The sequence below is a fragment of the Pteropus vampyrus genome, unplaced genomic scaffold, assembly GCF_000151845.1.
Source record: "Pteropus vampyrus isolate Shadow unplaced genomic scaffold, Pvam_2.0 Scaffold20, whole genome shotgun sequence".
In the NCBI taxonomy this organism is placed as follows: domain Eukaryota; kingdom Metazoa; phylum Chordata; class Mammalia; order Chiroptera; family Pteropodidae; genus Pteropus; species Pteropus vampyrus.
The window spans coordinates 10249649-10264256 of record NW_011888801.1 but is presented as its reverse complement, the minus strand read 5'-3'; the positions used below and the strand labels follow the sequence as shown (position 1 = coordinate 10264256).

General features: G+C 32.1%; 1 protein-coding gene across 2 annotated transcripts in view; it reads right to left on the bottom strand.

The window, feature by feature from the left end:
- Positions 1–14608, bottom strand: part of CCSER2 (coiled-coil serine rich protein 2) — a 99043-nt gene that overhangs the window by 54798 nt on the left and 29637 nt on the right. For both annotated transcript variants that reach the window (XM_011355347.2, XM_011355346.2), the window contains exons 4-5: positions 6984–7067; positions 1538–1624 (exon numbers count right to left, since the gene is read on the bottom strand). In XM_011355347.2, the coding sequence (XP_011353649.1) occupies positions 1538–1624; positions 6984–7067 (171 nt within the window). The remainder of the gene's footprint in view (positions 1–1537; positions 1625–6983; positions 7068–14608) is intronic.

Sequence of the window (14608 nt, the reverse complement as noted above, 5' to 3'; positions counted from 1 at the left end):
TTCAGTCTCTCAAATAAATATAATTTTTTTAAAAAAAGTGAAAAGACTGATAAAGAGAATTTCTCCTTAGTGTAAATCTGGAACAGAACCATATTATTTGTTAAACAACCCCAAGAGAGGTAAATATACTTTCTTAGAGGAAACTTATAAAACAAATTCTTGATGACTGCATCACGATAAAATTATAAGTTTCCACTTTAAAAATATTTGCCAATATTCAATATCTTAATTGCAACTAGATCATTCCAAGTTACATATACAAAATAAAATCTAATTAAAACCCCAAATCTCTGTAGTACTATTTCCCATTCTGAAGAAATGGAACAGTTGTTGAAATAAAATTCAATATGCAGGTGACCCTTGAACAATGCAGGCTTTAGGTGCACAGCTGAAAATCTGCGTATAACTTCTGACTCCCCCCAAAACTTAATAGTCTACTGTTGACTAGAAGCCTTAATAATAACATAGTCGATTAACACATATTTTGTAGGTTATATGTATTATAGACTGTATTTTTACAATAAAGTAAGTTAGAGAAAAGAAAATGTTATTAAGAATATCATAAAGAAGAGAAAATACATTTACAATTCTGTATGTACTTATTTTTAAAGCCTGCATGTAAGTGGACCCACACAGTTCAAACCCATGTTGTTCAAGAGTCAAATGAGAGTCTCTTGGAATGCACTATAATAGAACTTAACTTTTAACACATACAGGAAGTATGTAAAGAAAAGATAAAACATTTATCTTAATGCAAGAACATTATTTATTCTATCTTGACTACTGTAGTTCCAAAAATAACTTCCTTTTTGTGTCTATGTGCAATCTATGAAGGGTAAGATTTGGTAAATAATTGAATTTTCATACTTTGGATAACCTAGTTTTTGGTGATATGCTTTCGACTGTCAACAAAGATTTTCCTTGGCCTGTTGGTATTTTTATGCCATTATATTCTTGTTATCTTGGCCTTTTATATTATTACAAACTATATTATAATTAACCTCAAGACAATGCACATTTTGTTATGATATGGAACTAACATCTGAAATTGTACCAATTATAAAATTACAAAGATTCTGCTCTGAGGGATCACCCATCGTTATCCATGGGGAAGAATTATTTTCTTAGAATAGCTTTCATTCTAACAGACAGCTGAACAGTTACCTAAGTCTGATACCCAGTTTCATTCACTCTCAGAGAGAAAAAATGCCCTGTTCTTAACTCATCAGTACTCATTCTTTAAATATACATGAAGAAAAGATATATACCTTTTACCAATAAAATGAATGTAAATTGGTGAATTTCCAAAGCCCAAAATCAATACCACCAAAAATGGATGGACAAAGATTTTCTTTTCACCTTGAATACTTACTACTTAGACTGACTTTTAGAGAGTATATCATCTAAAGTAATACAACAAAGCAACTCTAAAAGCGAAAAATAAAGTCAAATTTCAATTCTGATTATAGTTTACTAAAAAATATGTATTTTCCAATTTAAGAAACCTCCACTTTACATACTACACTATAATACTTACAAGCTGATGTTCTAACAGTTGGATTTTTTCATCTTTTTTCTTTATTTCCTCTTTAAGTTGTTTTATTTCATTTAACAGATCTTCATTCTGAAATATTTTTAAAAAATTTAACATGAAGCATTTAACTATAAAAATACCTAATGAAGAATGTTAAATCAGTGATGAAAACTAAACAATGAATGATTTATTTAAGAGAAAAATTCTTAAATATGCCAGCTATTAACCTATAAAAACAACCCATTTTGGTCTTCTCTGAATTTATAGTCTAATGGAGTCTGATGTGTAAACGATGAACAATAACAGCAGCAACACCTAACATTTATTGAGTACTTAGCAAGTGCCCAAAACTTTTAGGTATCTAAGCATTTGATCCTGACTATAACCCCAAGGTAGGTACTATTATCCCCATTTTACAGATAAAAAAACTAGGACATAGGCCACACAGGAAAATAAATTGCATACAAAACAGTAAGTCCAGCCAGATTTCAAGGGATGTACAAGAATTGCCTGTCATTGAAAATGAAGAGCACAAGTAGAGGGAACAGTGTAATTAAAGGAAGAGTCATTTTATGGCTGGTTCAGAAATTAGCAGAAAGATAAATGTGCTTGAAGGGTAACATGGAAGATAATTTTTCATGAGTCACTTTACTGAGAACTGCCTGAATCAAAGAGAAAATATCCTGTCAAATTTAATCTATAAGAAATTCCTAATAGTATTAAATGGAAGCCTACTATAAATTAAGCAGGAACCCAGTTATATTTCCAACTTTAAAGTATCATCACTCTACAGTTAGCACATTTTTGTTTTGTTTTATGAATAGGCATTTTTATTTAAGAGAGAACAGTAAAGTCCAATAAACATAAGATGATGAACATCATTTCAATCAAGAAATACAAATACACAACTAAATGATATTTTCTGCCTACCAGAATAAGAATTTTAAAGTATGAAATATAAGTCTTGTGAGGATATATAGTAAAGGAAACTCTTTTACATTGCTGGTGTGAATTTAAATTCATATAACCACCAAGGAAAATATTTTTGTGTTATTTATGAATTAAATATGAGCTCACCTAGGTATATAGTCTAGTCTAGAGAAATTCTTGCCCACGAGCACATTTTGTTTACTACTATTCAATTATCCAGAAATATATACTAGGGAAGTAGTAAAAGCAAGGAAATTAGAATATATATATAAATGTTATCTTTCCACTGAGAAAAATATTTAAGCAAATAATTATGTGTCATTACTGAGCAAAGTATGCCAACTCCTTCAGATATGTTGAGATCAAAAAAAAAAATTGCCGACTCTCTAAGAACAGTTCAGAAACAGATGTTATACAACAAGGTTAACATTAAATAAGCATCACAAACAATGGGAAAGCAAAGATTTTTTTTTAATGCTGTTATACATACTGCAATCGGGAAAGGCTGTTTATTATATATAAAAATTATTTCCAGTTGAATTTAAAGAGTTCAAGAACTCTGAAAATTCATAAATCAAGACCAAAAAAGACAGACTGTAGATAATAAAGGATACATTTTTAAGCTATGTCACAAATGAAGCTATTAGGAAATGATAAATATATTTAATTACATAAAATTTTAAAGCATCTATACAATTAACATTAAAGTTAAAAGCTGGTGAAAACCTAAGCAAACATGACAAAGGATTTCTACTTCAACTATATTAAGAACCTGTTCTAAAATATAAGATCATTTTCTAGGCCCCAAAAGACAAACAGCCAGTTCTCACAAATATATATGTAATTGGAAAAAATGGTCTATTGGACTTGTTGAAGAAATGTAAATTAAAGTATTGAAGGTATGATTTTACAGGTATTAAATTTGGGGGAGAAATACTCGGTGTGATTAACAAGATTGGAAGAAAAAAAATTCTTCATTATCAGACACCACAACTGATCTTTCTGGACAAACATATGGCTATATACATGAGTCATAAAAATACTTGCAGTCTTTGATTCAGTTATCTGCTCCTAGGAATTTATGCCAAAGATACAATCCTAAGTATGAGAAAACCTACAGCAATGTATTATCTACAAGTTCACAAATTTGTAACTGTCCTATAATGGAACAACTGAAATACAATGTAGCAACTTGATGGAATTCTATATAAAATTATCATTCAGTCACTGCTAGGTTCTGCCACTGTTGGAGGAAATCAAAATACAATGTAGTAATAACATGAATAGCCAACATGTATGTAATGCTTATTTTATGACAGGCACTGTTCTAAGGATTTTAGACATGAAGATAAGCAAAGGAGAATACAACAGGGAATGAGTAAGTCCAGGGAGTCTTAAAGAATAAGAAAAAAGTTCAGAAGACACACAAGTGTGGCAGGCTTTGGATTTTAGGGTAAGGGATTCTAAGTATACAGAGACAAGAACAAACACAGCACACTTGGAGAACTACGAGCAATGTGTTTAATAACTAGGCAAAGGCCTGATCACAGAGTACTGTGAAAATTAAGCATGGCCTAAAGCCAGGGAGCGACAGATGAATCTGCTTTTGATATGACTTTGACAGCTGTTTGGAAAACAAATTTGACAACAACAACAAAACTAGGCTATGGACCTCATTATCAAGATGTAATATTCCAGATGAAAGCAGGAGCCTGACTCAAGGAGTGATAATAGGAGGAGAGAAGGAAGAAGAGAAGAATCAAAATTAGGAGACAGAAAAGGGCACAGAGGAGCAAAGAGTGATATCTATATTTTAGCTTGGGAGATACGGTGAATGGCTGTGCCACCACAGAACTGAAGAATAAAGGAGAAGTATGTCCAAAAAGGAATATTTGTGAGTACCTGTGGGTGGGACATACAGTGGAAATCCAGGTGGCAACTGGATTACCAAGTATGAAAGAGATTTTATATGTTATCAATACACATGATATATGTGAAATAATGACAGTAAAAAGTTAAAAGAAGACTGAACTAAATACATAAATCTATATTCTAAAGAAGAGAAGGGACCTACAAAGGAAATGAGACAAAATGCTAAAGGCAGGGAGGGGTCTACATGGACCAGTACTGGTCTGTGACCTGTTAGGAATCAGGCCACACAGAAGGAAGTGAGTGAAGTTTCATTTGTATTTGCAGCTGCTGCCCAGTGCTAGCAGCATCACTACCTCAGCTCCACCTCTCAGATCATCAGGCATTTTGTTCTCACAGGAACACTGGTCCCTGGTGCCAAAAAGGTTGGGGATCACTGGTATAAGGGACTTAAGAGAAAAGTGACACAAAAACCAAGGGATAAAGCTTTTAAGAAAAAGGCCAAATGTCTACACTATTACAACCAACAGCTATTTTCACTTTCCAGGTTTCCATGTTTACTGGAAAGGAGTTTAAGGAGACTCAAGGAAAGGTTTATTTGATTTACTAAACTTAAGATAGGTAAGATATAGAAATTCATAAACTGAGCATGTAAAAGTAGATAAAGCACATTGAAGACAGATAAGAGAAGTGGACGGTAGAGTCAAAAACACAAGAAGAAAGGGTCTTCCATAGCATCATGGCCACTTTTCCCTTGTAACTGGAACAAACTGAATGAGAATGACAAACGATACAGATAAGGCAGAAGACAGAAAGGCAGGTAGCAGAAGACTGTGTTTGATGAACACAAGGCTACCAGCAGAAACTGAGAAGAGTGGCTGAGAATGAGGCTTGAGGTGAGTTTGTCCAGAATAGTTCATCAGGGAAATGGGAGAGGAAGTTCTCCTGAGATAAAGGATAGATTAGAAACATGACAGATCCAGTGGAGATTTCAGACACTAAATTTGTAACGACACAAATCACCATATTTGTATCATTTGAAATTGAACTGCTAAACCATTTTGGATGAGAAGCAGACATAGTTGGGGATCTTCTCATGAAAATGCAAGAGTCTAGTGTATTGGAGAAAAATAAATCAGCTATGGCATCTCACCTTGAAAAAGGAGGAAGAAAGACTAGGAATCAATCTGCTTAGAAGGAAATGGACAAGAAATAAATACTGTATAACAATATATCTATCATGTAACATTAAATGTATAGACAAACTAGAAAGAAACATGAAAAAAATGAAGATACTAATTATGTAAAAATGTTGGAATTAAAATTTTTTCTTTAAAAAGAATTTCTTCACATATAAAAACTTCATAAAAAAAGAATGCGGGAAAAAAGTCAACTTTGCTTTTAAAATGTCAGTTGCAAAACTGAATTGATAATCAGAGATTATCTAAGTCAATGGTTCTCAACTGAGTATATATAAAAGTTTTTTTTTTTAAAGACATGTTCTGCTGCAGACCAGCTAATTTAGTATATTATTATACTCACAATAGGACTGAATGAAGCCCAAAGATGGGAAGAAGTTTATGCAAGGGCACACAGGTAATATGTTGAAAATACAAAATTAGATAATGAGATGTGGCTACTATCTTATATTCTTTTGACTGTTTTATATACAATCTTGTTCCCAGTAAGTCACTCCATATCCTGTGAGAAACTTAAGCTTCTCTGACCCCTAATAACAGGCTTGGCCACTTGACTTATTTTGAAGTAACATATGCTACACCCAAGCAGAATCCACATGTTGTTCTGCCAATTCTCTTTTTCTTCAAGTACAAAAGTACTATGTCTCAGGATATCTTCAGCCTGGATCCCAAAACGAAGAAGATATATGAAGCAGAGTTCCAACTAATCTACAGCTGATATGTAAAATACTGAGAAGTAACAAGTGAGAAATAAACTTTTCTTTTTGTAAGTCACTGTTATTTTGACATTGTTACTGCAGACGACTAGCAAACACTGTCTAGTATACCCTGAAAACAGAATGTAAAAGCAAACAATTATTTTATTTGGAAATACTAAATAAATCAAAAATACTTGTGTGTACTTAAGAAATAAATACATGCTTCAGAAATAGTTGCAAAAGAGCTTTCTTCAAATAAAAATAGACCTAAAGATGAGAATATAAAAAATATACTTTCAAACATTCACTAAAATGTATTTGCATTCTATATTTTTAAACATGAAAAAGATAAATTAATCTCATTTTCAGTATATTTCGTCAATGCTGTGATATGCGATATGATATGAGAAGTACCTACTGACCATTTAATTTTTAGTAGAGGTTGTATTTTTAAAACTGTTATTCACAATTATAAAAATTTAAAAATTTCAATGACTTTATAAAAAAGAATCCTGTACCAGTAGTAATACAGAGACAAATGATTATTCAACTGAAAAACAAATCAAAGTCCCACAGGGATATCATTTTAACTTAATCGGGTAGTAAAAGTTAAAAAGCAAACCTGTTAAAACTCAAGACAGTAAAATTAGAGGTATTAATAATTTATTATTAAATGTTTTAATTGTTGTTGCTTTATAATTTTGGTAATAAAAAGTTTTTTTGAAAAAATTCAGCATGACTACCTAGTCATACCTTATTTACTTGATCACCGTCTTCTGGTTCTGGACTAGATGGCAATGATAGTTGGATATCATGTAATGAACCACTTCCATCATGCTGTCAGAAAGAAGAGAAGGAAAACATGAATTAATACAATAACTGCAGACATTCAGTTAAATCTGAATTCATCACAGACCAAATGCTAGCATGGCAAAGAACAAACAAAATAAGATTTTAGAAATCTTTTCATCTCTATGCACTTACAGAAGGAAATGTGGAAGAGAAAAAAAGAGGGCAAGAATACTTTGTGGAAATAAATAACACACTATATGAGTGGGTGAAGCAGAAAGCCACTGAAAGTTTTAGAGTGGGAAAAGAAATATGACAAGTTTCCTAAAGAATTTTAAGATTATCTCAACTACTAAAAATGTAAAATCAAAGTCAAATTAAATCTGTTTTGGTTTAGATGTGGTGTTCTGGATATAAAGGAGTCAGGAACAGTAATACATAACTCAACAAGGCTTGTCCACAAAATACTAGACAATTGAGTATACATACATATTGTATGTCTCTTCACATGAAATCTGAGAACAGGTAAAACTAATATGTGGTATTAGAAATCAGAAGAACAGTAGATGACTTGGGAAAGAGGTTACTGATTAGAAAGGAGCATAAAAGAACCAACGAGGATGATGGAAATGTTCTGCCTTGAATGTATGGTGGTTACATGGGTACATACATATGCAAGGTTCAAGCTGTATACTTAAGATGGGTACACCTTAAGTAGTTTACTGGATGTATGCTATACCTCAATAAAAAAAATTTTTAAAAATTAAACTTTTTGTTCTTAAATGCAATAAAGAAAATGACAGGATAGTATTAAGTCCTAATCCTTGTCAAATTGGTTTAGGAACCACTAGCTAAGAAATGGCATGTTCAACGATTCACAGACAACCTCAAGAAAGATGAACTAGTGAAGAATATGCCTGAGATGATGCTGAGGGGCTGAGCCCTTGATCAAGACAGCACAAATTCGCTTTGGACAATTTATTCAGATGGTACCTAGCTGCCTTGGGACACTCACTGAATTGACAACTTTCAAGAAGCAATACCACTGCAGTCTTCCTCAGACATATCTGTCCTGAAGAAAATCTCCCAGAGCATGGAAATGCCCTGCGCTAAAATAAAAGTGCTAAAATAGAAGACATAGCATGTAGGTCACTTTCTTCTTTATTTATTGTAATGTATACCTACTAAATCAGAATCTCTATGGATGGGGCCTAGGAATGTGTATGTAGAAAAGTTCAATAGGTAAAACTGACTGACAGTGAAGAATAAGTTTTTGCCAAATTTCCAGCATAGATGAGGCAATATCTTAATGAAAAACAAAGTTCTCAGAAAACCACCTTAAAAATGTTAAAAAGAAGAAATTTTACAAGATTCCTGTCAATACAAAGTTTATCTCTGCTGTAAATGCCTTGACATATAAAACCAAGGCCAGTACTACATACAAGTATATATTTGAGAAAAGAGGAAATGTAAAATTTGACTTATTCCCAAACATGTATAACATTTTCCTGCCCATTGCAAAGCAGGAACCCCAAGGAATGGGAGACAATACAAGCACATTATCACTTTGCCTTGAACCTAGGTGTAGTTGTGAGAAGTGCGCAGCAGAACAGGAAATATTTGTATGTAAATTTCTAGGTTCACCCTTCAGGAGCACTTGTTTGGATCCAATTCTAAATAGCATGTCAAAGATTCTGAGAAATAAACTAAGACCACTGCTCAGGTCCCAAACTAGCCTCTAGGAGGTACAGTACGCTCAGAACAGTTCTGAAGAGTATGGCAAAGGCTTTGGAAACAGAACTGATGTTTCCAAAGGTGGCTAGTTGGAACTTGTAGCCCGAACGCAATTAGATTGTCGGCTTGCTTAAAAAAAAAAAATTAATACTCTCCATAGCCTTTAAACAAGATCCAAGTACTCAACATACAAACAAGGAAAATCTCAACTCACATAGAAAAGGACAATCAACAGATATCAATGCCAAAATAACAAAGAAGTTGAAATTAATTGGAAGAGATTTTAATAGTATTATAAAAATTTTCCAAAACTAAGAGAAAAGTCTTGAAGGGAACAGAAAGAGGAAGTTTCAGCAAAGAAACAACATATGAAGTGGAAACAAATGAAAATTTTAGAACTAAAGATTTAATAACCAAATTTTAAAATATACTAGATGGACTAAATGCCAGCATTTAAGATGACAAAGTGAACTTGAAGGTAGGTCAACAGAAATCATCCAATCCGAATAATGAAAAGAAAAAAATTGGAAAACACAAATAACAACAAAAACAGCCTGCTGAGGAAGCTTTGGGACAACAACAACAGATCTAACATTCATGTCATCTAAGTCACAGAACAGTGTGGAGCAGAAAAAAATATTTGAAGAAATAATAGATAAACAAACTTCAAATTTGTTGAAAGACGTGAACCTTCATTATTTGACAAGCTCAATTTACAAGAATAAAAAATAAAGTGTGTTCTCTGAACAAAGGACTAAGTAGAAATCAATAACAAAAGGATAACCTTCATACACTTAAAAAGTAAATATCAAACTTCTAAATCATCTTTGGGTCAACAGAAAAGGCCTCAAGATAAATAAAATATTTTGAATTGAAGAAAAATGAAGACACCACATATCAATATTTATGGAATGCAACTAAAGCAAGTGCTTAGAGTGAAAATTATCGTGAGATGCTTACATTAAAACAAAAGTGTCACATCCAAAACTGGAGCAAAATAAACCCAGGACAAGCAAAAGAAGAAAATAATGGAGCAGAAATTAATGAAATTGAAAATCAGGAAAGAGAGAGAAATCAATGATACCAAATACAAGTTTTCTGACAATTGCAAAGCCTCTAGTAAAACTGCCAAAGAGCAAAAGATAGAAGGCACAAATCAAACACATTTCAGGACACAGAAGACATAAATCAGGAATGAAAGTAAGGATATCATTACAGATATATCAAGTATTAAAAACAAATAAGGAAAATTGTACTATGAGTGACTCTAAGCATACCAATTTGACAACTTACATAAAATGGAGAAATTATTCAAAAATCACAAACTGCCTAAACTCACCAATGATGAAACAGACTACTTGAGTAGATCTGTGATTATTAATAAAATGAATTAGCTTAAACCTTCCACAGAAGAAATACTGAAGAACAGATATTTTCCTGGCAAATTCTTCCATAATTTAAAGGAATAATATCAGTTTTACACGATCTTTTGGAGAAAAAAGAAACCTAATTAATTAAATTATAAGATTACTCCAATCAATTAATGAGGCCGGCATTTACCTTTACTAAAGACTATATAGATCAATAACCCTTTATGAACACATACACAAAAGTCCTGTGAATCAAATTCAACAATATAAGAAGAGGAAAAGACATGAACTAGTGGGGTTGATCCTGGGAATGTAAAGTGGGTTCTACTGTCAAAAAACAATGTAATTCACCATATCAAGAGATAAAAGATCTATATGATAATACCAATAGATGCAGATAAAGTTACTCACAAAATTCAACATCCATTCATGATAAAAACTCAGCAACAAAGAATAGAACTTGCTCAATCTGATCAAGTCTATCTAAAAAACCCTACAATTAACATCATATTTAACAGTGGACGACTGAATGTCTGATCCCTAAAACACAGAATAAGGCACTCCTACTTATTTGAATATTGAACTAGAGTTTCTATCCACTGAAATTAGGCGAGGGGGAAAAAAAAAGACAAGTAGGAAGGAAAGGAATAAAACCTTTTCCAGCCAAACAATACAATTTTTGGTATAAAAAATCCCAAAATATCTATAATAATAGTACTACAATTAATATCTGATTTAGGAAAGTCACGAAATACAATGTCAATATGCAAAAATCTACTATTTCTTTGGTAAAGAACAACTGAAAATTGAAATTAAAAAAAAAGAAAAAAAGACTACCATTTATATATATTTAGGTACAAATCTAACAAAATATAGACAAACTATATTAAAAACAAAAATAGATGAAAGAAATCAGAGATGACCCAAATAAATGGAAGACATATTGTTAATGGACTGGAAGACTCGATCTTGTTAAGATATCAGTCTCTTCCAAATTCACTACAGATCAGTGCCCTCCCAACCAATTCCCAGAATTTTTTGTAAAAATAGAAAAGCTGCTTCTAAAATTTATATAGTTAGGCAAAACAAAAACAAAAAAGAGTCAAACAATTTTGAAAAGAAAAAGTTGGAGGAGTCACACTACTTCATTTCAAGACTCACTATAAAGCTATAGTAATCAAGAGTATGATACTAGCAAAAGGACAAACACTGATCAAAGGAACAGAATGGAGTCCAGAAACAGACCTACACATATACACTCAAAGGCATTTGTGACAAAAGTACAAAGGTAATTCAATAGAGAAAGGACAGTCTTTTCAACAAATGGTGCTAGAACATCCATATGCAATAAAATTAACTTTGCTCATACCTCACATCATATACAAAAAGTCTCAGAACAGACTGCAGACCTAAATGTTAAACTTAAAACTATAAAACTTCTCCAAATAAACACAGAAAATTTTGTGACCTCAGGACAGGCAAAGATTCCTTAGATATGGTACCAAAAACATTATCATAAAAAACTGATAAATTTGATTCCAAGAGAACTTCTGTTCTTTAAAAAATGATTAACAGAATGAAAAGAGAAGCCATGGTCTGGGAGAAAATATTTGCAATAATTCAGGTAACATACTGAGCATAGTGCTTAACTAATAGATAGCAGCTGCTATTTTTTAAATAATAGCAACAACAAAATAATGAGAATGTGAAGGCCTAGGGTTTTTAACTGACTTCATTAACTCACATTGTATACTGCTGCCAAAAAAGCTAATTCCATTTTTCAATATTCATTTGTTTCATCATTTACATACCTGATAAAGTATTTATGTATAAATATATAAAGACCTATCAACAATCCATATTAAAACAGAGAACAATTCTGTTAGTGGACAAAAGAACAGACACTTATCCAAAGATAAATGGAAAACAAGCATATGAAAAAAAAAGCTCAATATCATTAGTCCTTAGGCAAATGCAAATTAAAACCACAATGAGATACTACCATACACCCAAGAGAAAGGCTTTTGAAAACTACTGTCAATACCAAATGTGGGCAAGGACACAGAACAATTGTAAGTTTCATTAATCATCACTGAGAATTCAAAATTATGCAGCCACTTTGAAAAACAGTTTGGCAGTGTCTTAAAAAGTTGAATATATTACTTATCATACTACCCAGCAATCCCATCCCCAGGTATTTACCCAAGAGAATGCATACATGAAAATGTATGAGTGCATGAGTGTTTACAGCGTTTGATTCATAGTTGCCAAAAACTGGAAAGTGATACAAATTTCCTTCACCTGGTAAATAGATAAACAAATTGTGGTACATGCTACAATGGAATACTATTCCGCAATAAACAGAACAAATTACTAATACATGGAATAGCATAAATAAATTTGAAATGAATTATGATAAGTGAAAAAAAGCCAAACTCAAAAGGCTATATACAATTCTACTTATGTGAGTCTTGAAAAGGTAAAACTACAGAGACATAAAACAGATCAGCAGCTGCCAGGAGCCAGCAATGACTGTAGGGATCGACTAAATTTTTTTTTTTTTTTTAAAGAATATGGGGGTATGACTATAAAAGCTGCACAAATGCATGCATTTGTCAAAGCTCACAGAACTGTACAACAAAAATGTCTGAATTTTACTGCATAGATTATGCCTCAATAGAACTGTACTAGGTAGAATAGTATCTTCCTAGAAAGTCATGCTAATCCAGAATTTGTGAATGTGATCTGTTTTGGAAATAGGTCTTTGAATATGTAATCAAGTTGTGGTCATACTGGGTTAGAGTGGAGCCTAAATGCAATACGACTGGTATTTTTATAAGAGAAATTTGAACACACAGACACATAGGTCATAAAGATGGAAGAGATTCGAGTTAATGTATCTATAAGCCAAGAAATGTCCCGGATCACCAGCAACTACCAGATATTAAGAGATAAGGAGATTCCTCTCCCAGAGCCTTCAGAGAGAGTGCATGGTCCTAAAAACAGCTTGATTTCGTATTTCTAGCCTCCAGAAGTGTGAGAGAATAAATTTCTGTTGTTATATGCCACTCAGCTTGTGGTACTTTGGTATGGTGGTCCTAGAAAACTAATATAAGACCTGACTAAAAAACTAAAAGCAAGCAAAAAGAGAACCTCCAGATAAATCTCAAGTATCGTAAAAAAATTTAAAAAAAAAATGAAATAAAACTGATATAGCAATATGATTATAACACAAGAGGCAAGGTAGAATTAAAGACGAAAAGTATTAATAACTATAAGCAAAGACTTTAATTACCGATGAGAGAAACAATCCACTAACATGTACCAATCACAAAAATTTATACACAGTAGTTCCTCCTTATCCACAGGGGATAGGTTCCAAGACCCCCCAGTGGATGCCTACAACTACAGATAGTATAAAACTCTATATATAATGTCTTTTCCTATACATACCTGTGATAAAGTTTAATTTATACATTAGGCACAGTAAGAGATTAACTATAATAACTAATAATAAAATAGAAGAATTATAATTTACTGCAATAAAAGAGACCATGTGAATATGGTCTCTTAAAATATCTGGAACTTTCCATTTAATATTTTTGGACCATGGCTGACCACAGATAACTGAAATCAAGGAAAGTAAAGATAAGGAGGACCACTGTCCTAATAAAACAGCTTGAAGATACTAAAACAAAAACTGACAGCATTAAAAGCAGAAATTGAGAAAAATCCATAATTATAGCAGGAAATTAACATTACTCTCAAAACTCAATAGATCAAAGACAATAATTTAACAAGGATAAATAAAATATAAACAACTTAAAAGCTAAATATAATAGACATACTGCTACCTAAAATATATAAAGAGAATAAACAATCTATTCAAACAAACATAACAGTCACAAAAATTGACCATGCTCTAAGCCAGAGGTTAACAAACTATGGTACACTGGACAAATCCAGCCAGCTGCCTGTTTTCATTATAGTCCATCAGCTAAGAATAGTTTTTACATTTTTTAAATGAGTACATTATATATAATTTTGTAAGCATTTTATGTAGATATGCCTCAAATATGCCTCTTGTCTGAAAGAGCTAAAATATTTACTACGTGGCCCTCTAAGGAAAAGTTTTTTTCCTTTCCTATACTTTAGGATACAAAGAAAATATCAACACATTCCAAAGAGTTTATATCATATAAGTATTATTCCTTATTATTAATGTACTAACATTAGAAAGCAATTAAAAAAATGAAAGCCCCATAACACCAAACCAATATTTTTTAAAGCTGAAAAGAATTATTCTAAATAAAATAAATTTATAATACAGCCAAAGACAATTGGGAGTTATTACTGTTTGAGTTACAGCTATGACTCAAAAAATAAAAAAGTCTCATTTTTTTAACAGAAAAAGTTATTATTTCCATCAAAGTACCAGAGCTTAAAGATCATGAATATAACCTCTAACTGAATCAATCAATAAAA